The sequence below is a fragment of the Coffea eugenioides genome, chromosome 1, assembly GCF_003713205.1.
Source record: "Coffea eugenioides isolate CCC68of chromosome 1, Ceug_1.0, whole genome shotgun sequence".
Taxonomy (NCBI): domain Eukaryota; kingdom Viridiplantae; phylum Streptophyta; class Magnoliopsida; order Gentianales; family Rubiaceae; genus Coffea; species Coffea eugenioides.
Genome location: NC_040035.1, coordinates 32712925 through 32734413, shown reverse-complemented (window position 1 = coordinate 32734413; position 21489 = coordinate 32712925). Strand labels below are relative to the sequence as shown.

General features: G+C 35.3%; 3 protein-coding genes across 7 annotated transcripts; 1 reads left to right on the top strand and 2 right to left on the bottom strand.

Annotated features, from left to right (window-relative positions):
- The first annotated feature begins 7914 nt into the window (after positions 1–7914).
- LOC113770549 (zinc finger BED domain-containing protein RICESLEEPER 2-like) lies at positions 7915–9207 on the top strand. The gene has a single exon (XM_027315042.1). The coding sequence runs from the start codon at positions 7915–7917 to the stop codon at positions 9205–9207; it is 1293 nt and encodes a 430-aa protein (XP_027170843.1).
- Positions 9208–14175: 4968 nt separating this feature from the next.
- On the bottom strand, positions 14176–15177 carry LOC113770542 (F-box protein At5g46170-like). The gene has a single exon (XM_027315028.1). It carries the CDS (start codon positions 15175–15177, stop codon positions 14176–14178), a length of 1002 nt encoding a protein of 333 aa, XP_027170829.1.
- Positions 15178–16234: 1057 nt separating this feature from the next.
- Positions 16235–21247, bottom strand: LOC113752478 (probable magnesium transporter NIPA6). 5 transcript variants are annotated; one of them, XM_027296592.1, is made up of 10 exons: positions 20996–21247; positions 20731–20787; positions 20237–20327; positions 20003–20163; positions 19788–19915; positions 19035–19172; positions 17202–17294; positions 16991–17111; positions 16775–16884; positions 16235–16695 (listed from the first exon to the last, which is right to left on the bottom strand). In XM_027296592.1, the coding sequence occupies exons 1-10, from the start codon at positions 21123–21125 to the stop codon at positions 16582–16584; spliced, it is 1143 nt and encodes a 380-aa protein (XP_027152393.1). In that variant the 5' UTR covers positions 21126–21247; the 3' UTR covers positions 16235–16581. The 5 variants fall into 5 exon arrangements, with proteins under 5 accessions (XP_027152393.1, XP_027152398.1, XP_027152406.1 ...); XM_027296597.1 differs by having other exon boundaries at positions 16235–16686; XM_027296605.1 differs by having other exon boundaries at positions 16775–16875.
- Positions 21248–21489: the final 242 nt, after the last annotated feature.

Sequence of the window (21489 nt, the reverse complement as noted above, 5' to 3'; positions counted from 1 at the left end):
GATCAAATTGTGAGCAGTTTATATTGTCACGAGGATTGTGATCAAGGACTTGAAAGAGTGGTGAGATTATTAGAGTGTGTAAATTTGAGTGATACACGAGTGACGAGCGCATACACGTGAGCTTGTGTGTTGTGAGGAATTTCTTTTCTTTGCTAATCAATTTTGTAGGTCACTTAACCATGTCTCGTGGAGCTACATCTCATTCATATCATCAAGAATTCTTGGAGTACGAATCTTCTTAAAGGAGGGGTTTTGATCACTCTAGTTTTAAAACTTCTTCGAGAATGTCGCATTCACAACATGAGTTTCATTCACTTCGGGAGGAAATAGATAATTTTCGTGCTTTGTGTGTATATGAAAGATATAAGTGTACTTGTGATGAGTATGAAGAGGAGCAAAGGAGTTTGCATAGTGCATCTAAGCCAAGGTCTTCATCAAGCAAACAAGCTTCATCTAAGGAGTGTTGTGACAATTGAGTTATGAAGTCTAAGAATTCTCGAATTGAGTCAAAGCCTCGTGAATCAAAGGATGATTTCTGAAGTCGAACTAAAGAATTCGTTGACTCTATGATAGGAGAAATTAGCCAAGTGTTGAATTCATACTTTGAGCAACTTAATCATGTGTCAACTGATAGTAATAAAGGAGATGTTCCTTCTAGTCCGCCATTGATTGAAGAAGTATCTATGAATGCTAGCAATGAACTTGAGCTTGAAAACATTGAAGTTCCATCTACACAAGTTAGTTGTCATGAGTTAGTTGAGAAGGAAGAAAAGGCAAAAAGTGCGCTAACTCTAGGCAAAATGCAAGGGCTTATTTTCCTAACGAACTTACCTTTGTTTTGTTTAGCTTTTCTTCTTTTATGCAGGTTAAGTAAGGAGAGATTGAGTTGATCATGGCATGTTCTATTCCTAAATCCATTGGTGAATATCAGAATTTTCATGGAGTTTGCATCTTAAGTGTTGTATCCCTTTGCTATCCATTGATATTCAATTTCACCAATGAGCCTGCTTTGCTTGTTGGGAGGAATCATGAAGTTTCAAAGGGAGTTCTTGCACTTGAATCTTGTCATATGCCTTCTTACCATTTCACAACAAGTGTTCCAAGTGATGATCAATGATGATCAATCTAATGAAGTTGATCATGTTCAAAGTGTTCTTCATTTTGTCAGTTGCATTATGGAGGATCCAAGAAGATGTGACTTTGCTGCCAATGAACCATACATTTCACCTTGCATCATGGAACTGAAACTACATGTGTTATCTTCAAGGAGTCATTGGAGTAAAGCCATGAGTTTTCCATGGCTAATCGTGAGCATTTTCAAACTGTCCAAGAGACATGTGCATCGAATTATAATAATCATGACGTATGTAAGTATCATCCAATCTAAGAGAGCCAATATGTGGAGATTTGGAGTTTCATACTACCAATTCTTGTTGGTGTCATTCATTTTCATCTACGATTCGAGGACAAATCTTTTCCAAAAGGAGGGGAATGATGCTAAATATGGGTTGCTTATGGGCCATGTTTCGGGCTGCAAGAGATTGAGTATTTTAGTAGTAGTTTAGTAGTTTATTTTCCAGATTTCTAGTTAATTTGGTAGGAATAAATTCGGTCCAAAATCTCATGTTGAGTTGGATCCGATCCGGAGTCTCTAGGCTCGCAATTACTTGAGCTAGTTATTAGCTTTTATAGGGTTATGTTCGGCCAGCTTAATGCCTTCATTGGGCCAATTAAGCTATCCATTAATTAGCCTTAGTTGTGATTAGTGAGTCATTAGTTTAGTTGTCAAGTCGAATAAGGAAATTTGCATTGTTTCCAACTTAGATTAGGTTTGCTTCATTGTAAGGTTATAAATAGCCAAACTTATGATATTCTCGATAGTTAGACAGTTATGAATAAAATTTGAGAGTTTCTCGTTCTTGTTCCTTGGGAAAATCCCTTGATACAAAGTGAGTCGTGTCTCCTTTGTTCAAGTTTTAACTTATCAATTCAAGACCACGTTGAATTGTGGCGCCATTCTACCAACACATCTTGGTTCGCTATCTTGTTGAGTTGTGGGTCGCGATTAGATTCAAGGTTCGTAATTTTGTGTGTTAGTGGGGTTAGAGGGGTCGAGATTGTTCCATCTTTGTATCCATAACCTGGTCAAAATAGATCCTTCCATTCCCTGTGCAATTCGTTTCTTCAAGAGCAGGAGTTTGGAGAATCGAGTTCGCATCAGTTTCTGAAACATTGGTTTAATAATGCCTTTTAATGTTCATAAATGTCCATAAACATGTGAAATAGTGGCTAAATAACTTGTGACCTTTGGACTGTCTTTTCATTATAAAAATAACAAGTCTCTAACACATAAACTAACTACTCATTTCTTTGTAGAGCAAACTTGAGATTTGTTATCAAGTTACTCTAAAAATCTTGTTGTATTCTAAAGGTAATTTGCCATAACCCTATAACAAATACTCTATGTAGTGGGGGCAAATAACACCTTAAGAATAGTGTCAAACACGCTTCAAGATCATCATCTTCATCCCCATTTTGTTTGTGAAATTTGTGTAATACATATTTTTGCACTTTTGTGTGGTTGTGCATAAATTACACCCACAATCTTAAGGTGTTATTTGTGCCATTTGAGAGTAATTTGGTGCAAGGGAGTCTACTGCTAGAGATGTACTAAAATATGACTCGGAATAGTGACCAATTTCTCCTCCACAAGATGATGATAGCAAGCCGGGTGAAGGCAATGCAAATGGACGAAGTGTTGTGTAGAGAGTCTCACAGATTATTGCATCACCCCCCAGAGAAGTTTGGACTGCATTGGAGTATAAGAAAATTCAAATAAGGTGCGGACAAATTTCTTGTTAAATATGATTTTGAATTTTATGTTCATGATGGTTCTTCTCTCCTTGAACAATTAATGATCTACTAGTGTTGGTAACAAAACTTAAAGATCATGGAGTGGAGATTTCTGTATTATTTCATAGTGGGGGTAAGTATTAAAAATTACTCCTAGTTGAAATGATTACAAAATGAAATTACTTCACATTAATAAGACATTCTTGGTGGATCATGGTCTAAAGCATCTTTGTACGAAAGAAAGATGCTACAATTTCTGGAAAGGGAAATTAATAATGATTCTATGGTGAATAATGTGGACAGTGAAGAAGAAGAACAACAACAACAATAGTCTTGTTTAATAATCTAAGAAAGCAAAATTTTCTAGATACAAGTACTAATTCAAAGGACAAGGCAAATTAATAATATTCGTGAATAGTATATTTGTTAAACAAGGCTATATGTCATGTTTAATATGGTTATTAATAAGTGCGAAAATTCTATTCATTTGATTGCATCTTCTTTTTGTGTGACATGGTAGTTTATGACATGTGAATACAGGTCATAATATTTTGTGTCAAAATTTAGTCTAAGAAAAGATGCGTGTAACATGCCTTCAAATGTGGTAATAAGTATTTTATTACCTTGATTGATGAATAGTCACTACTTGTGCATGTGTATCTAAGCCAATCGCCTAAACAATAACATGAGAAATATGTATTTGTATTACTCTCAAGTAAATTTAGGTACTATAAATGCTGGTAATAGCATTTTGTTCTGTATTCAGTCAAGTGTATGATGTGATCATAAGATGCTAATTGTTGAAATCAAAATTTTGGCTACCGCATGTGTAAAAAAGCCAAGTAGTTTAGGGTTTGTGGCCACACCCTATGCCTCTAGTCTTTTTATCATGCAATGTGTAACTACTATGTCTAGAGTTTTGAATAGGTGTAATAGTAAATCTAGTCACGTTAAGTCTAAAACTTGAGTGTCTTAAACAAATTTCATTAAAAGAATGATGTTATGTTTATTGCATATGAAAACTGCAACAATTAAGGATATCCGTTGACTAAACCCTCATCAAGGGACTTGGTGAATTTAATGTCATTGGATATAGGGTTGAAAACCTTAATCTAAAATAACTTGCAATGGGAACCCTACCTTGATTCTAGCATACCATTAGATGAAAAGGTTTAAGGGGTAATAACAAGTTGTTAAGTGGTTGGTGGGCACTAGGTTCTGTTGTGTATATTCCCACCCACTAGTGCATAATGTTATAAGAGGTTGAGTATACGTTGAAATTATACTCTTAATGAAGTGTAAATTCTTTCTTAGTGCTTGGTCCTATAAAGCATGAAAGTGTCTTCACCTATATGATCATAGGAGCAGTGCCACTTCTAGTAAAAGTTAGGTTTGTTTTTGCTTATGATCATGAATCTAGGATGGAACACATGGCCGGTAATAATGCTAAAGTTTTTTTGTGAATTGATCAATGTTTATAATACATGTATGTTGTATATCTAGTCTAATTTTCAAATCATGGTTTAATGTTATATGCAACATTGATTTGGTTAGATTTGGTGATATGCTTACACTAAAAGAAAAGTTTAAATCAACAATACTTTTCTTTATGCATGGCATTTTATGTGTTAGTTTGTTTATTTCATTCGCAAACTAAGTGAGGGATTGTTGGAATAATTTGTGAATGAAATAGAAATGAGACTTGTTACCATAAAAAAAAGTTCGGAAACTTAAGATTTTGTTGGAAGCCAAAAGTTTCTAAAACGTTTTTGGCATTTTCTATCCATTAAAGGGGTTTAATGGTACCTTTCAATATTCATAAATGTCCATAAACGTGTGAAATAGTGGCTAAATAACTTGTAACCCTTGGGCTGTCTTTTCACTATAAAATAACAAGTCTCTAACACATAAACTAACTAGAAAATTTGATCATTTTTTTGTAGAGCAAACTTGACATTTACTATCAAGTTACTCTAAAAATCTTGTTGTATTCTAGAGGTAATTTGTCATAACCCTGCAGCAAATACTTTGTTCGGGGGGGAGGGGGTAAATAACACGTTAAAGATAGTGTCAAACACGCCTCAAGATCATCATCTTTATCCCCACTTTGTTAGTGAAATTGTGCATCAATTGCACCAACGTCCTCTACTACTCAAATTATATAGTCTAAAACCCTGAGTTGCTCTTTGAGTTTGGATTCAACAAATGTTTTTGTTGTAGGCCAGATATTGTGGAGGCATTTTCAAGTGTTCTCTAAGATGTCAACAGACTAGATGGATATCCAAGTAGAAATTAATACAATTTGAAGTCAGATGATTGCTAGCTAATATGGGTTGTAAATGAAAATGAAGCAACCTGATATGTAGAAATATAAACCAAACTTTTGCTATTTATGTATGTTGTCATGTGGCTTTAGTGTGATTGATTGGTTTTATTTAGAGCTGTTAATCGAACCAGGTAGCTCACGAGCCGAGCTCGACTCGGCTCGATAAGGGCTCGGCTCGGCTCGTTTACAGAGACAAATGATCCGAGCTTGAGCTCTACTCAGTACTCGTTTAAGCTCGGTAGGCTCGAAGAGTAGGGGTATTAGCATCATTTCATTGTGTATGTGGTACTCTAACCTAAGTCATTCTCCCGTTTGTAGCCCTAATTTTTCTTTCCTTTTTTGGTCTTACCTTTTCCCGTTCCACAGCCGCAGCCACACGCCCGCACCCTCCATTCTCACCATCGTCACCGACTCACCATTCTCCAATTTATCCATCATCTCACCTCCATCAGGACCATCACCTATCAGTCCACCATCTCACCGCCAGGCGCCATCCCTAATTTTTTCTTTCCTCTTTAGGTCTTTCCTTTCCCCGTTCCACAGCCGCAGCTGCAGCCTCCATTCGACTCACCAATCCATTCATCTCACCTCCATCACCAATCCGTCCACCATCTCACTGCCATCATTCAATCCCCTTCTCTTGATTCCGTGAGCAGTGCCATACGGAGCCACCTCGGTAGAGCCAGGGGCCTCTACCATATCCCGATTCGCTGCATTCTGGTAACCATTTCTTCTCAATTTTTGCAATTTATTTTGGTTTTAAGAGGCTGTATGGGTTTTGGTTAATGTTGGATAGCCCCGTATCCCGTATGGCTTCCTCGTATCCCGTTGGCTTCCTGTGTTTTATCTCTGTGTTTTATCCCGAATTTCACCTGGACGGATTGCTTATGCATCGCTTAGTGGTTTCAATTTTGCTTGTTTCCAGAATAATACCTACTAGCAGTATATTTTTGTACTAGTACCATGTTGATTGAAAAGTCATTTTAGTGTGTCTGGCAGTCAATTTGTCTTGATAGTGACTTAGTTTTTGAATTTGTGTGTGACTACGTGTTTAATCAGAATTATGAGAATCCAAACTTGGTCCTAATTGGTGGAAAATTTTTGGAAACTGAAAACTAGTGGAGTCAATTAACTATCAAACCAAAATGTCCTATCTTAGAACAGAGAAAGAGAAGGTTCTCAGCTTCTTTTCTTTTTACTAATGCTCTTTATTTCTTTTCCAATTTGGATGACGGAATTTGGAATTGTCTTGTTTATTTTTTTGGGGCTGGTGGTTTTTTTCGCCCGCCCCCTATTGGGGGGGGGGGTTAGGTTGTACGGTAGTTTAAGATTCTTAGTGTGGTCTTCTTGAAATTTAACAGGATAAATGGTTTGAGTTTTCACTTTGTGAGAATTTTGTGGCCTGAGATTAATGGGATACTAATTGATAAAGTCCTAATTTTCCATTTTTTTGTTTTGACTAAAAAAGAAATACAAACTGTAATTTGAGTACAAAGCTATGAGTAGGTGAAGATGTTTTCTCTGTTTTGACCCTCTCCAAAAACAATTATAATAATAAAAATGCTCTCATCATTTGTGTTCAATCTTTTTGAATCTAGACATATTTTTATCTAGACAAATTGTTATTGGATAACTCTTTGATCTAGGAGACCTTGTCGGTAGTTTAGTTTTTGCTTTTGATTTTTGGTTTCAAATAGCATGTCTTTTACCCGTTAAATTGGATGTGCTGGCATTGGAGATTTTGTCAATTGCACTGCCTGCTGCGCTGGCTCTTTTGGCAGACCCAATTACTTCATTAGTAGATACTGCATTTGTTGGCCATTTGGGTAATTTCCTTGGAATCTTTTTACGCAACTTTTCTTCTAGAGCTTCATCCAACATATGAAAGCCCACCATGTGCGTTTTTTATGCTGATAAATTGCGCATATACATATTAACCTTTTATTAGGGTGCGAGTTTCACAAATGATGACTTGCTAAAACTTGATCTTGGCTCTTTTTTTTTTTTTTGACTGAAATGTGAAGCAAGAAGTGGTAAAGAAATTACTGCCAGTGTTATTACTGAACACTCTTTGTCCAATCATTTCGTTTACAAATGTCCACATATTCAAGTTTGTATCTTCCTTGGTTCTTAACTATGGTGCATCATGTAGGATCGGTTGAATTGGCAGCAGTAGGGGTTTCAGTTTCATTTCGTTCAGACCATGGAATAATTGCTGCGATTAAACTTGTGTCTCTAAGAAAATAAAGAAGGAAACATCACTTTTTGTCTCTGTACTCTTTGATTTCTGTATTTTCTAATCCATGTTATAGAACTGACTGTTGATATTTCTTTAACAGAGCTAGTCATCTTCTGTTCTTTAGCATGTGATATTTCTTCCTGTTTTGCACTTTTGTTTAAGCTTGACAGTGAAAGCATTTTTCAACCTAGAAGATTCTGCAAGGCAAAACTTTCTTCATTTTAGTTTCTTCATTTCAGCAAAACTAACTTTTTGTTTGGATTGTCATTTTAAGAGTTTTTAAGAGCTTTTCTCTGTTATTTCATTAATCTGAATGTAAGCTTGAGAATTGAGATAGGAACAAGTTAAAGAAATGTTAAAATTGACTTGAAGTGGGCATTATTTCTTGGAATCTATTTTATTACTTTTGTACCTTATTTCTTAGAAATGTTATTCTAAATTTCTGTTTTGGCTAATCAAAATCTGTATTGGTTATTAAATGTGTTTTGATTAAGGAATGTACAGCTCTCCATTCAACTCATTTCAAGGTTCATCATCAAGTCCAGTGATGGAGCAAAATAATGAAGAAGTGGAACAATTGAACTACAACGAAAAAAGAGCTGATGAGATAAGTGAAGAAGAGATAGAAATGATAGAAGGTGAGAGCAATGAAGGAGAACAGCAAGTAGATGGAGATGAAGGAGCTGGTCCTTTTGAGAAAAAGCAAAGGAAGAAGAAATCCAGCATATGGGATGAAATGACAACAGTAGTGCTAGATAATGGGACGATCAAAGTGAAGTACAACCATTGCAAGGAACTTTTTGCCAAGAGTGCAACCGGAGCCACATCTCAGCACAAGAGACACTTGAATTCTTGCCTACAAAGAAAGATGGACATTGGGGAGCAAAGCAAACAAAAGCAACAAGTGCTGTCATTCACCGAAGGCCCAAGTGATGGTATCACTTCCATCACAAATTTCTCGTATGATCATGCAAAGGTAAGAGAGCTTGCATCACGCATGATTCTTGCACATGAGTACCCCTTTTCTATGATGGAGCATGTAGTTTTCAACAAATTCATGAAAGCGGTTTCTCCATTTTATAAAAAGATTAATCGGCAGACTGTTAAAGAAGATTGCATTAGTACTTATACAATTGAAAAAAGGAAGCTGAAATCATTGTTGAAAGGTGCTAGTAGGATTAGTATTACCATAGATTTGTGGAAATCTGGTCAAAAAATTCAATATATGGTTGTGACTGGTCATTTTATTGATTCTGATTGGGTGCTACAAAAACATGTGTTGAATTTTTGCAATGTCCCTCCTCCTCATACTAGAGTTATTATAGCTGATGCTCTAAGCAAGTGCTTTATTGATTGGGAGATTGAGAATAAGGTTTCTAGCATAACTGTTGATAATGCTTCATACAATAATGTGTGCATTAGGAGACTTAGAAAGGATTTTTCTCTAAAAAAGAGATTAAGTATTGGAGGAAAAATTTTTCATGTTAGATGTTGTGCACATATACTTAATCTCTTAGTGCAAGATGGTCTTGGTCAACTTGGTGGTGTGATTGATGTTGTTAGAGAAGGGATAAAGTACTTGAACAATTCTGAATCTAGGCTTCTTGAATTTGCCAAAATTAAAAAAAAGCTTCAGTTGCCCTCTAGAAAGCTAATTTTGGACTGTCCAACAAGGTGGAATAGCACCTATTTGATGTTAGTTTCGAGTTTAGAGTTCAAGGATGTCTTCCAAGATATGCAGACATTGACCCCGGATTTCACTATGTTCCTACTGATTTTGAGTGGATGAAAGTGGAAGAAGTGTGTAAATTTCTAAAAATATTTCATGAAATCACTGATATGATTTCCAGGTCCGAGTATCCAAAGGTTAACATTTTTCTTGTGGAGCTCTATAGGATTAAAGAGCTTTTAAATGAAAAAGCCCTTAACCCTTTTGAGCATATTTGGGCTATGGCTGGAAGTACGTCAGCTAAATTTGATAAGTATTGGGGAGAAAGTAATGTGCTGCTATCTTTGGGTGCAATTTTGGATCCGAGATACAAAATGTTTCTTATTAATCATGCTTTTCCGGTGATTTATGGTGAGGATGCAGCTCCTAGGTTCGTGGCTGAAATTAGAGACTATCTTTATGAGGTTTACAATGAATATGTTGATTGTCACATTGTTTCCCATTCTGAACAACAACAGAGGCAGGTTGTAAAAAGAAGACAAAATGAAGGTTCTAGTTCTTCTAGTAAGAAACAGAAGATGATTGGACCCGCCGTTTTAACTGGTAAAGAAAAGTTTCACATGCATGTGAGTGAAATTGACAGGGCTCCACCAGAAAAATCAGATTTAGATGTTTATTTAGAGAAAAGTAGGTATGCTTGTGATGCAAATGCAAATATAGATGTTTTGGGTTGGTGGAAAGGGGAAAGATTGAGATTCCCTATCTTGTCAAGGATGACTGCCGATATACTCTCCGTTCCTGTTACAACTGTGGCTTCAGAATCTACTTTCAGCGCCGGAGGTAGAGTAATTGATGATTGACGAACTTCTATGTCAGTTGAGACGGTGCAAATGTTGCTTTGCGGCAACAATTGGATCCGCAGTCTTCATGGCCTAAAAAATAAGTCTCGCGTAAGTAATTGATTGGATGTTTTTGTTGTTGTTACAGTTTCCTTATATCTGATTTTGAAGAATTTTATAACTTTCATACTTTTGTTTTGTAGGAATCACTTGATGCGGCCGAATCAATCACATTTGAGGAATTTGAACTTCTTGAATCATTCACAACCTGATTTGGTGGCTGTTGATGTTGCTTGGTGGCTGTTTATGTAATTTTTCATGTTGTAATCTGATCTGGTTCGGGCTATGTTGTTATCTGATCTACTTTGGACATTTTGGTTTGGACATGTTGTAATCTGATCTGGTTTGGACATTGTAATCCGAGTTTGGACATTTTGTTCCTCCATTTGATGGTTTTTGCTGCAATTTTATCTTCTTTTTAACTCCATAATTATTAGGTTCTGGCTTTTTATTTCGAGCTTGCTGCAGTATTAGACTCTGCCTTGTATTGTCATTTGGCATGGCTTATCGAATTGAAGATGATATATCAGGGAATGTGTATCTTCTTTTGTCAGGCTAAATATGAGTGTGCAAGGAGCTGATATGTTGTCTCCCGTAAACGAGCTCGAGCTCGAGCTTCGAGCTTGAAAAGCTCGGCTTGATTTCAAACTCGAGTTCGAGCTCGAACTCGAGTTTTCTACCCAATACATCGAGTCGATCTCAAACGCCTTGTGAAGCTCGAATTACTAATCGAACGAGCTCGAGCTACTTCAATTAGAGGTTCGAGTCGAGCTCGACTCGACTCGTTTAACAGCTCTAGTTTTATTAAGGTGGGCCATGTGAGTATGAATTCTTTATTAGTATTAGTAGGAGTTTTTGTATAGGATATAAGTACCAAGTCTGGCTGTTTGCATTTGACATATTATTGTACAAACGCATAAAGATACTAGTAATAGTTCACGTGCTTTGCACGTGATTGTAATATCTTAAAATATATTATTTTTCAGATACTAAAATTTTTTATGAAATTTTGATCATCAACGTCATAATATAGTATTTTTATGTTATTTATTTTTTTAAGTTAGTTACTTTTAAAAATTTTATTAAATGAAAAAAGACAGAAAATATTTCAATATAGTTGACATATCCCTTAAGATTGAATCTGAAATCATGAACCAAACACTTTTTTATTTATAGCTTGAACTCTAACATATCAAATATTGATAATATTATGTTTTACTAAAATTATTGTAAATTCATGACTCTATTGCATATAAACCACAATCATCACAATTTTTTATAAACGAAGAATATAATTAAGTTAGAAAAATAAACATAAATGTAATTTGAATTCTTTGTATTATGTTAATTCTATTTTTGTCAATAATGGAGTATAAATGATCTATCACGTAAAATTTTTTTGGTTTGTACATTCTAACAATTGAAATTTTATAGATAGAGATAGTTGGAGTTTTTCTATTTTTCTTTTCTTTTATTCATGTTTTTAGCACAATCCAATGCGAAACAAGAGCAACAAGTCTACTTTTTTCATATCAGCACAATATTTTTTGTTTTAATATTAGTTTTTTTTATGATCATGAAATTGGAATGAGAATTGTGGCTAATTAATAATTTTAATATTAATTTTTTGTATACTGCAGTGTTTTAGTTTTTAATTGCCAACTTTGAATCCATAACTGCTATCATTATTATCAATTATTGGAATGCATTAAATCTGTTTAATTACAACTGTCACCATAAATGAAATTTACTTAATTTTAAAGCTTTTCATTTCATAACCGCTTCCATTATTCACTAATATTGCAATACAATAAATATATGTAATCATTAGAAAAATAAGGGTATTTTGGATATCACCAAAAACAATTTGGATATCATTTTCATTTTATCATTCTTTATTTTATATTTACTCTTATTATAATTCTTATTTTATCATTGGAGATGGTTTCTGACTTGATGGATGGATTTGGTTTGTTCAAACCAATACAAATGAAGTATTACTATATTATTGTCAATAACAATGTTTGTCTTCCCTTAGATATCAGTGATTTGGTTGTTGTCTTTGGTATTATTTGAATTATATTCTAACTTTTTAATTCATTTGCTATTTACTTTATGTCATTTTATAAATAGTTTTCAATCTTATTTTAGTTTTTCTTGTTTTGATCGGTTGCTATTAATGATAATAGTGGTTTGTATGGTGCTATTTTAGATTTCTTTTTTCTAGTTTAATACTGCAATTTCAGTTATAAAGGTGTCATCGTTTTTTGTATATTGAAATTTTATTGGGTGCAACATGAAAAATTCTTCATATTGGTAAAAGTGCATAATTGTAAAATTTACTCGTGATATTTGTGTGAAGATATACAGATGAATAAGGGTTTTTCTTTTCATTGTATGTTTCTCTATTTTCTAGAGAATATCTATTTTTTGAAATTGATTTTTTTAACAATCTCAACTAATGACTAATGAGAAATTTTCATGCTTCAATTAAGAAATTTTGATACGTATAATAATAAGAGATGGAGTCCAAGGGTAGGTAAATAGTTTTTAATGAGGAATTTTTAATTATAATTACCAATACCATTAAAATGTAATTAATTGGAGTGTTTTATTTCTTTTATTTAGTGTCACTTAAAATGCAATAATTCTAATTAAAAGACATGAGGGTAATTTAGGAATAGCAAAAACTAAGATAAAAAAGTGCTTACACTTGCACTCCCTAATACCAACATTCATACTTTTTATATAGTAATGATAATGATAATGATTATAGTGAGAAACCTCTGTCCGTTGTGTTTTCTTTGTTTTGCGCCGCTGCTTGGTTTTCATCAATAAAGAATTTCTTTGCCTCTATATCGGTTCTTCTTGATTGTTCTTGTAGGTTTTTGTGTATTTATCAATTTGGGTCCATCATGATAGCCTTTAAGAATTAGTTACAAAGGTTATTTTTTGTAAAAAAGACAATTTGTAGACCGTCGTTAAACAGCTTTAAAGGCAACAGGCCTGAAAGATACATTTTGAGAGTGAGATCTTTTAAGGCAGAGGCTGGAAATTCTATTAGGTAGTGACTGCTGAAGGCTGGTGAAAACATAGTATTAACGTTAAATTTCCTGTCCTGATGCTTACGAGGTGTACTTTCCTTTTTTTTTTGGCTTGGAATTTCAATACTTCATCTGTGGACCTGAATACCTCCAAGAGCCATTATCTCTGTAAAAAAAAAAATGTTGGTCTGTAAAGAGGGAATAGAACCAACTAAGCAGATCGAAAGGAACACAACAGGAAAGCTAATGACTGTAAAAGATAGAGGTCAAATTGATTTCCAGGATCTGCATGAAGTTAAAAGACACGTGAAAAAGTGGACTGAGGTTTATCGCTGTATTGTGTACAATTAGGTGTGTTGTTCTCTCTCCTGTGTCTTTCCTGCTGAGGTATTTTGTCTCCTTGCTGATACCTTAGGAGGTTCAAAGTCCTATAATCTCGTCCATGTGTGTATTTCAATAATTTCACTCTGGCTGTAAGTAACCATTCGGTTGAGGATTCGATGTTCTCTACGCAGAAGTTTTGATTTAATGATCTTGAAGTTGCAGTGAGCTTTTGTTTGGTCAAGTTAATTACTCATTTAGAATCTTCGACTGAAATCCTTGGCGATATTAGGTTTTATTTTAACTTGATTGAATCTCCTAATATTTACTCAAAGGTTTGCAACCAACTATTTGAGACTATTCATGTCCATCAACTCTCAGGCACATATGATTGCTGTTTCACTCCCACTTCCAAATATCTTGATGTGTCATCTGCAATGGTCTTTTGCCATGTATGTCAAAAGTGTGAAAAAATATGCATCTTACTTAACAGGATTTTGTTCAATCCAATTATTGTTTACAACTCTGCCAAAGGGTATGTAGAAACCTTGATTTTTGTGGCTGTCAAGAGGATCAGCAATTTTGTATGACATCTCCTGTTGATTATCCGTTTATACTTGATTGCAGCATGTATGTATTATATGACACATTATAGCTTGTTTGGCAATGCTGATGTATATAATTATTGAAATGACTAAAAAGTTCTTCTCCCTCCTAATTCTACATCAGTCTTCAAGAACTCAAGAACAAGGATTAAGGGATTCCATAATGTGAACTTCCACATAAACAAAAAGGATCAAATACAAAGCTTAATCTCTATTATATCAAGGAATATTGAGTTCAATCACATAAGTAAGAGCATCAGTCTTGTAGTTTTCATAAATTTCCTTTGCGGCTTCCCTGAAAACCTCCTCTTCTTTAAAAACCCTGTTCAATATGCGATCTTCATCAGCAGACTGCTGATCAAGAAGCCTTACCATAACCACTGTTGCCCCTTCCATCACATGGCCAGAAGTTAACAGATGCATAATAGGAGCATGCCATATCTTCACATAGCCAGATGTTGGTAAAGTTGGGGATAAATCATGGAGTTCAGCAATCTGGTTCTCTCCCAAACAAAGTGTACCTTCTTTATTTGAATCAGAAACTGTCAAATCCTTCAGCTCCTTGTGATCCTCTATAACATGTCTTACAATGTGATTCCTCCATAAAGCATCCATTAATCGTTGTATCGCGTGATTAGCTCTCGATCTAAGCAACTCATTTGTAAGTGAAATTGGCCGAACATCATTCTCACAATCTTCCATTTGCATTATCCTGAAAGTAGTTGCAAATAGAACTACACAAAAGCTTAATTCACTCCCAAACTCGGCTTCCCATTTCAGCACTGACTGATTTTCGTGGAAAGATGGTAACTCGACATGAAGAGATTTAACACGTCCTAATTTTTTCAGAAATTTGGTGAAAGCTCGGAAAACAATGGGATCAAATGAGACAGAAAGTGGTGGCTTGGGGAGAAAAATGTACCTTAAATAGCGTACAGGTTTGGTATAGATGTTATCAACAAAAAATTGTAACACATTCTTTGCAAAACTTTCTTCATGGTATAAATCATTTTGCTGATTGGAAATGTTGTTTATGTTACGACTAGGGATTGCAAATGATACATCATGAATTTGAGTTATGATGGAAGCAAACCGTTTAGATACAATATAGCATCTACAAAGGCATTTAGCATCTACCAATTTGTTGAAGAGGAAAACAAGGAGTTCGTCAGGAAGATGGTAGATATGAGTTTCTGGATCTCCTTCAATTGAATCCTTCATTTTATGATTTCTATCTTCATGGCAAATTATGTTCCTACAAAGAATGGAGGAGAAAGACAGAGAGAACCAACTAAATCCTAGAGGGCAGATTCTAATATCTTGTCCCTTATTTTCTTGAACCACATAATGTCATGAGCCATATAGCAGCTATTTGTGGTGACTGGTTTTGGTAACTGCTCGAGTGGTGTTCACCAATAAATTTTACCAGTCTTAGCAAATGTTAATGCTTTTGTCGTACATCAGTGTTCCTAGAATTTGTGAATATAATCTGATCCTAAGTTTTATGGGTACGAATCAATTGCATATAAGGTAACTTTTGGGCAATGACATGTCCATATAATCCACAACAAATTTCTTGTAAAACACAGCAAGAAAAAAGGAAAGAAAAGCCGCTAGTAAGCAAACCATCTATTTTATAGTTAAAATACTACTTGTTTTGTGCCTGGTGTAGAATATTATTGTCCTGAAATTTACAAAACAGTCCAAGCATTTCTTCCACTTTGTCATACTCTTTCTATCACCCTCGATCCAATGCCTTTATATGGAGCACCAATTAAACTGAAAAAATATTGGAAGCTGGAGGAGCACCATATGGCATGCAATGTGGTACCCCTGTTCTAATGAATATTTGCTCGATGAAATATTTCATGTACTTTTTATAGCCTACAAATTCCACAAACTGCTTACCAAGATCTTGCATATGGATCTTCTGATAGAGAAGTTTTAACTATGGTATCGTGGAAGCTCAAGAAGGCTCCCTACAACTAGACTATCCAATAGTTTTTACTTTCCAATGTGAAGTATTTCCATGTTCTATTTTCACATATGAACGTTTGAACGCTAAAAATCGGTCCAAAATGTGTCCAGTCTTCCAACATCATCTCGGGGTGCTTCGAAATAAACTAGCTTTCAACAGATGAATTGGCCAAAAAACTGCGGTGTTTGCCCTGATCTTTGCATACCTGCTTCTACAGCCCAAATTCACTTCAATCTATCTCCAATTAGATGAATTCAAATAAACCAATTTAATAGCGGAGATTTCATCTCACCGTAAAAGAGAGCGAAATGACAATCCTATGCAGAACTATTTCTTCAAAGAATGATATACATTAACCAATGCTATACCTGCTCATTTCTCATATGTTATTGTTCGAAAAACACCATAAAAATGTATTGGAAGTTCTATACCATCTGCATCTGCCACAAGCTGCCATAAAAATTGGTTCCCGGCACGAATGCTTCAGATGATGTAATTCCTCAGCAGTGATCTCTGCTTGCTGACTTCTCCAATCTAGCCCTAGAATCTTGTCGAGCCATTGATTAAAAGAAACCGAACAGTTTCACACTCTGAAGGAATCAGCATTGAGTTTTTTTCCATCCACTCAATCCGTCAATCGTTGAGAATCAAAAGGTTAACTTGATTGTCTTCCAACAGCTGCAAAAATTACCTGATGCCAATAGCTTCAGCAAATTGTCACAACATCGAGGGTGAACTTGGAAGTAACCAATCTGCAAATACTTCATTCACATTCTTCTGTCACAAGCTTTCATGAAACATGTTCATTCAAGTATACAAATCTTGTCTTCTTGAACTCACTTCCTCAGAGGATGGCCCTTCTTCCACATCATGCTTTAGTGATTCCCCATTTCCACTACATAGTCGTGTAGACAATGTAGGCGACAAAGGTGTGTAGTTTCCTGCATTGCCTTTTCAGATTAAACCAATAAATTTTAATCAAATGATATAGGATATTGACTATATACATGATCTAATTTTAAACTATGGAACTGCCAATAATAGATTCCTTTTCACCTCTAAAAGAAGAGCTTCTCTCAAAATCCTTGGTCACGTGCAATAAGATCGTACCCGAGAGAACAACAATGAAACCACAGATTTCTGATATGATGCTACCAGCACTTTGACCATCCCAATCCTAAAATGTACATTAATTGCAGATAAAATCAGACAGCAAATGTAGGACATAATATTCAGAACAAGATACCTTAATACAAAGGAATGTTACCTTAAACATAATAATGCTGGCCACAATTGTGAGTGTTGTGAACAGGACATAATATATGGGAGAGACAATTGCAGTATTGAAGGTGTCAAGTGCCTAAAAGACCAATAACATGTTAAACAACAGAAGTACTGATCACAACAAGACGACGACTTAAAGGTCTTCTCAGAGGTCTTTTAGAGGAAGCTTATACACAAAACATACATGCAAATATATCAACCAAGCAAAAAAAAAAAAACTGTGTAACCTGCATTGTGTAACCATGCACATAAAAAACAAAGAAGAATGCATGGACTCAATATACCAAAGGTCAAGAACAGATAAAGACTGGATGAAGTAAAGAGCTTTAAAAGCTCATATCCCTGTCTGAAAATTTACGTGTGTGATCCTGAAGTTGATCAATCCATTATGACCTGGATTCTTGCTTAAAGGGGGTAAATTAGCAATAGAGGGCTATTCTACAATGTTCTACACAAAAGAAATTCAACACCAGCCACACCATTCATGGAAAAGTTTTAAGGACTTATAGATAGGAATGTGCTAAATTGGGAATGTGCAGAAAGAACTTAAGACTACTAGTTAAATAGTCTGCAAGTGCAAACAATCATGCCATCTTACATGTTACTAACATCTATGGGAAAATTGCTCAAAACATTGGAGAAGCCAAAATCCAAATTGCCCCAATATTCCTTTTTTTAAAAAAATAATAAATTGCCCAATATTGTGACATAATAAAACTTCAAATTGAATTTCCAAAAAGCTTGTGTGCTGGACTAGGATATCCAACATTAATGTTTGTTACGAAATAAAACTTCAAAAATACAAACTCTTCCAGTTTTACTGATCAAAACACAGATGGCAGTAGCCAGATTCACTTATCAAACACTTCATGTTGCGGGTTAACCATGTGTACTTCTCTCCGTCCATGAAAACATACCAAAGAAGCACACTGGAGGATCATATTATTCTCGTTACTAAACTACCAATTCTTCACTTGACATTTTACCCCAGGCAAGAATAGAAATGAATTTTTTCATGGACCTTTCCACTAATTTCCTCAGATTTTCATCCTAGAAGTTACCTAGCAAGTGCATTAAGGATCAAGCAGTTGACGCTATGGAAAGCCATTGGAGATATTTCAACAATAGTAGATCATGAGACACAATTTCTTAAGACAGTTTTCAATTTCAAGAAATAGTTATGCAGGGGCAAAGTTGACCAGGAACCTGCAGAAACCCAAACTCCGCATAGAGTTGTAATGGAGCCAATTAGCCAAGGTAATTTTCCGACTGCCAAGATGCCTTTGGAAATAATTAGCTGCTTTAACATTTTCAAATGTTTCCTTGCATTATTTCCTAAAACCTAATTTATCACATAAAAGTTGGTGCAATTTTGAACAGCCTCATTAGTGGTGCAATTTTGGACAGCTTCATAAGTCAGCACAGACAAAACAACCTAATTCAAAGTCTTAAGCTTAGTAGGCAGCTAGCATTCTAGGAGCATGCCTATTTCAGCCTCAAAATATCTGGATAACGTTTCATTGGAGTTTTAGCACAAGGGAACTTCAACTTGAGCTGTATCCAGTTAAAAGCCTTGTATGTTTTAGTCGAAAGAGAACTGATCACATATCGTTCTGCTGAGACCATATAGAACGTGTTGATGTGCATCAAAATAACCACATAACTCCTTTTCTATGGATATTAGAGAACCATCTGCATTATTTTAAAATCACAACATTTGTTTCTACAGCATGAACAGCTTTGTTGTCCACTTAATATCATAAGATCTGGGACATAAATTTATCTTCATAAACTATTAAGCCAAGTCATCACTCACCTTGTTGAGATAATTCATCTGAGTGATGACACAAGTTGCCACAACAAACATAAAAAACCAGGTTTCCAGGTAGATCAGCTGATTCTTTCCCTCGAATGTCAATTTCAGTGCTGTTCCAAGGGCTTTTACACTCATAACCTGTATAATCAACTTGAGGTCAAAACTGAACTTTTTTACACAAATTTATTGTCAGAGGAAATTGACAACAAAAATAGGGTGCAAATCATCAAGTAAATCTCAACTAAGTCATGGTTATGAAGATGCAAGTGTACTAGTACTCTGAAGGAAACAGGTTCAGAAAGCCTTTAGTAGTACTGGAAAAGATTATTGTTTTCATTGTTCTACATATTTTTCCCTTAGAAGCTATAGCAGAATGCTGAAAATTTTTCTAAACGCGTTTTACTTCTTGAAATAAAGCTAGGCCCATTTAACAACGGGGAAAACATCACAGGATGCATTTCATACATGTAATTACTTGTAGCTGGTTCAGAGTAGTCAAGAGCAATTCTCATTACTCGTAAATCCAAACAAATTCAAGAGAACTCCAACAAAAACCTATACTGCAAAGATGACAAGGACTCTGTTTAATTACCAAGTCTATTCTCAAGAGGTGTCTTGATAATGTACCTTACCAAATATTGGGCACTTAATTTCGCCCAATCCTTTTTATACTTCTGTGTAAATCAGAATCCATGTTTAGGTAGGATAAAGAATGAAGAATATGGACTTGAGCATTTAATAGACAGAATTTACCGAGAGAGAACCCATGAGCGAACAAATGCCAGTGAAGATGAGCACATTTGTGTGTCCATATTGAGGTGCAAAATAGAAGATAAGAATAAACACCAAAACCATCACTGATCCCACGTAAAGCAAGAATGCTGAAATTGAAAAGGCATTTGTGTTAAGCATTTTACTATGTTAATGTACGTAATATGTATGTGATCAGATACAGAGGACCTTCATACCAGGTTGAGTTGCCATATTCACAATTTGTTGAATGGATGAGATGGACCGTTCCTGTGGTGCATGAATGACAATTATGACAGAGCCAGCAATGCACATGACACAACCCAAAATCCCAAGCTTGTGCAACTTCTCCTTCAAGATAAAGTGAGCCAATACAGCACTGTAACATACCACTTGAGCTGTCAGGACATTGTCATTAAGTGTTTTGAGTGAAGATTAAATGCATTCCTTACCTGACAATTATACTTAATGCACCAAGGGGTGTAACAAGAACAGCAGGGGCAAATGCATAAGCCACAAAATTGGCAACCTCTCCAACAATCACTGTTTTAGAAACCACACAACAACAAACATTCTGCTGGCAATCAGTAAACAGTCAAGTTGCCGGGAAAAAAATAATGAGCTTTGTATGAAATGCACTCTTGCTTGATGGAATAAGCGAAGCAACAGAAAAAGATACACAAGCAATCCTTGTAAAATTCATAATGCCGTTTCATGCCTGTGGGAAACTCCCATTTCCACTCTAATGAAACAAAATCACATCTTGAATACTTCCAATTGCACTTGATTGGTAATCAGATAAACACACTTTAGACTAAACAAAGGTGAGACAACATTTAACATTCTTTTAATCCTAAATTTGCTACACTATATCCAATACAGGTTATTCATGCTATATTCCACAAGATTAAAGGTGTTCATTAAAAAAAAAAATTCGAAGACTTACTCGTGATCATGCCAAACCACCAGAGGGGCTCCAAGAGGTAAGCATGTCCACCCATACCTACAAAAAATGCAGAGCACCTATCAAGACAAGAAAATATCCAAAACCCAAAAACCCAAATGGAAAATATTCAGAACTTTACATATATCACTACCAAGAATTGCAAAAAAAGTAATATCATTCCAGATGCTAAAAAGACCAAAACTGTGAAATTATCAAGACAAAAAAAAAAGCGAAAATTAGAAAATTAAGAAGAAAACAAACAAACCAGCCCTGACACCAGAGGCTGCAGCAGCTCTTCTCAGGCCTTTTTTCTTGATGATGAAACTGGCACCTATGAATCCACTGGAAAGCAGAGCTAAAATAAACCCCGTCAGATTGTCTTTAGAAAAACCCATGATTGAATTTCAATATTCTTCTGTTTTCTGCTCGTCTTTTATTCTCTTTCTCTTCATGGAAAAGCAAATCTTCCAATCACCAGATTTTGGTCTCAGCATTCACAAATGACATCACATGAATAATGATCGAGAGGTCAATCAACAATTAATACTATAGCATTATTCTGTTTGTCTGTTTAGCTGGTGAAATTCTATTGTGCAATCAAGATCCAGCTCATTGACACGTGGGACAGAGATGGGGTCCATTTGTTGGGCATGAATCAGGAAATCCATACAATTGGTGTCTTATTTGGCACGTTCCCTGTGGCGGTTAACTCATCCAGGCTAAGGCGGGCGAATGAAATTGGTTAAACAAGGGAAATTG

Coding starts and splice junctions, on each gene's coding strand:
- LOC113770549 (XM_027315042.1), top strand. CDS start 7,915: ATGTACAGCTCTCCATTCAACTCATTTCAAGGTTCATCATCAAGTCCA.
- LOC113770542 (XM_027315028.1), bottom strand. CDS start 15,177: ATGAAGGATTCAATTGAAGGAGATCCAGAAACTCATATCTACCATCTT.
- LOC113752478 (XM_027296592.1), bottom strand. CDS start 21,125: ATGGGTTTTTCTAAAGACAATCTGACGGGGTTTATTTTAGCTCTGCTT. Junction 17,295..19,034: donor AGATGAATTATCTCAACAAG/GTGAGTGATGAC, acceptor TTGGTCTTTTAG/GCACTTGACACCTTCAATAC. Junction 17,112..17,201: donor CCAGCATTATTATGTTTAAG/GTAACATTCCTT, acceptor TGTACATTTTAG/GATTGGGATGGTCAAAGTGC.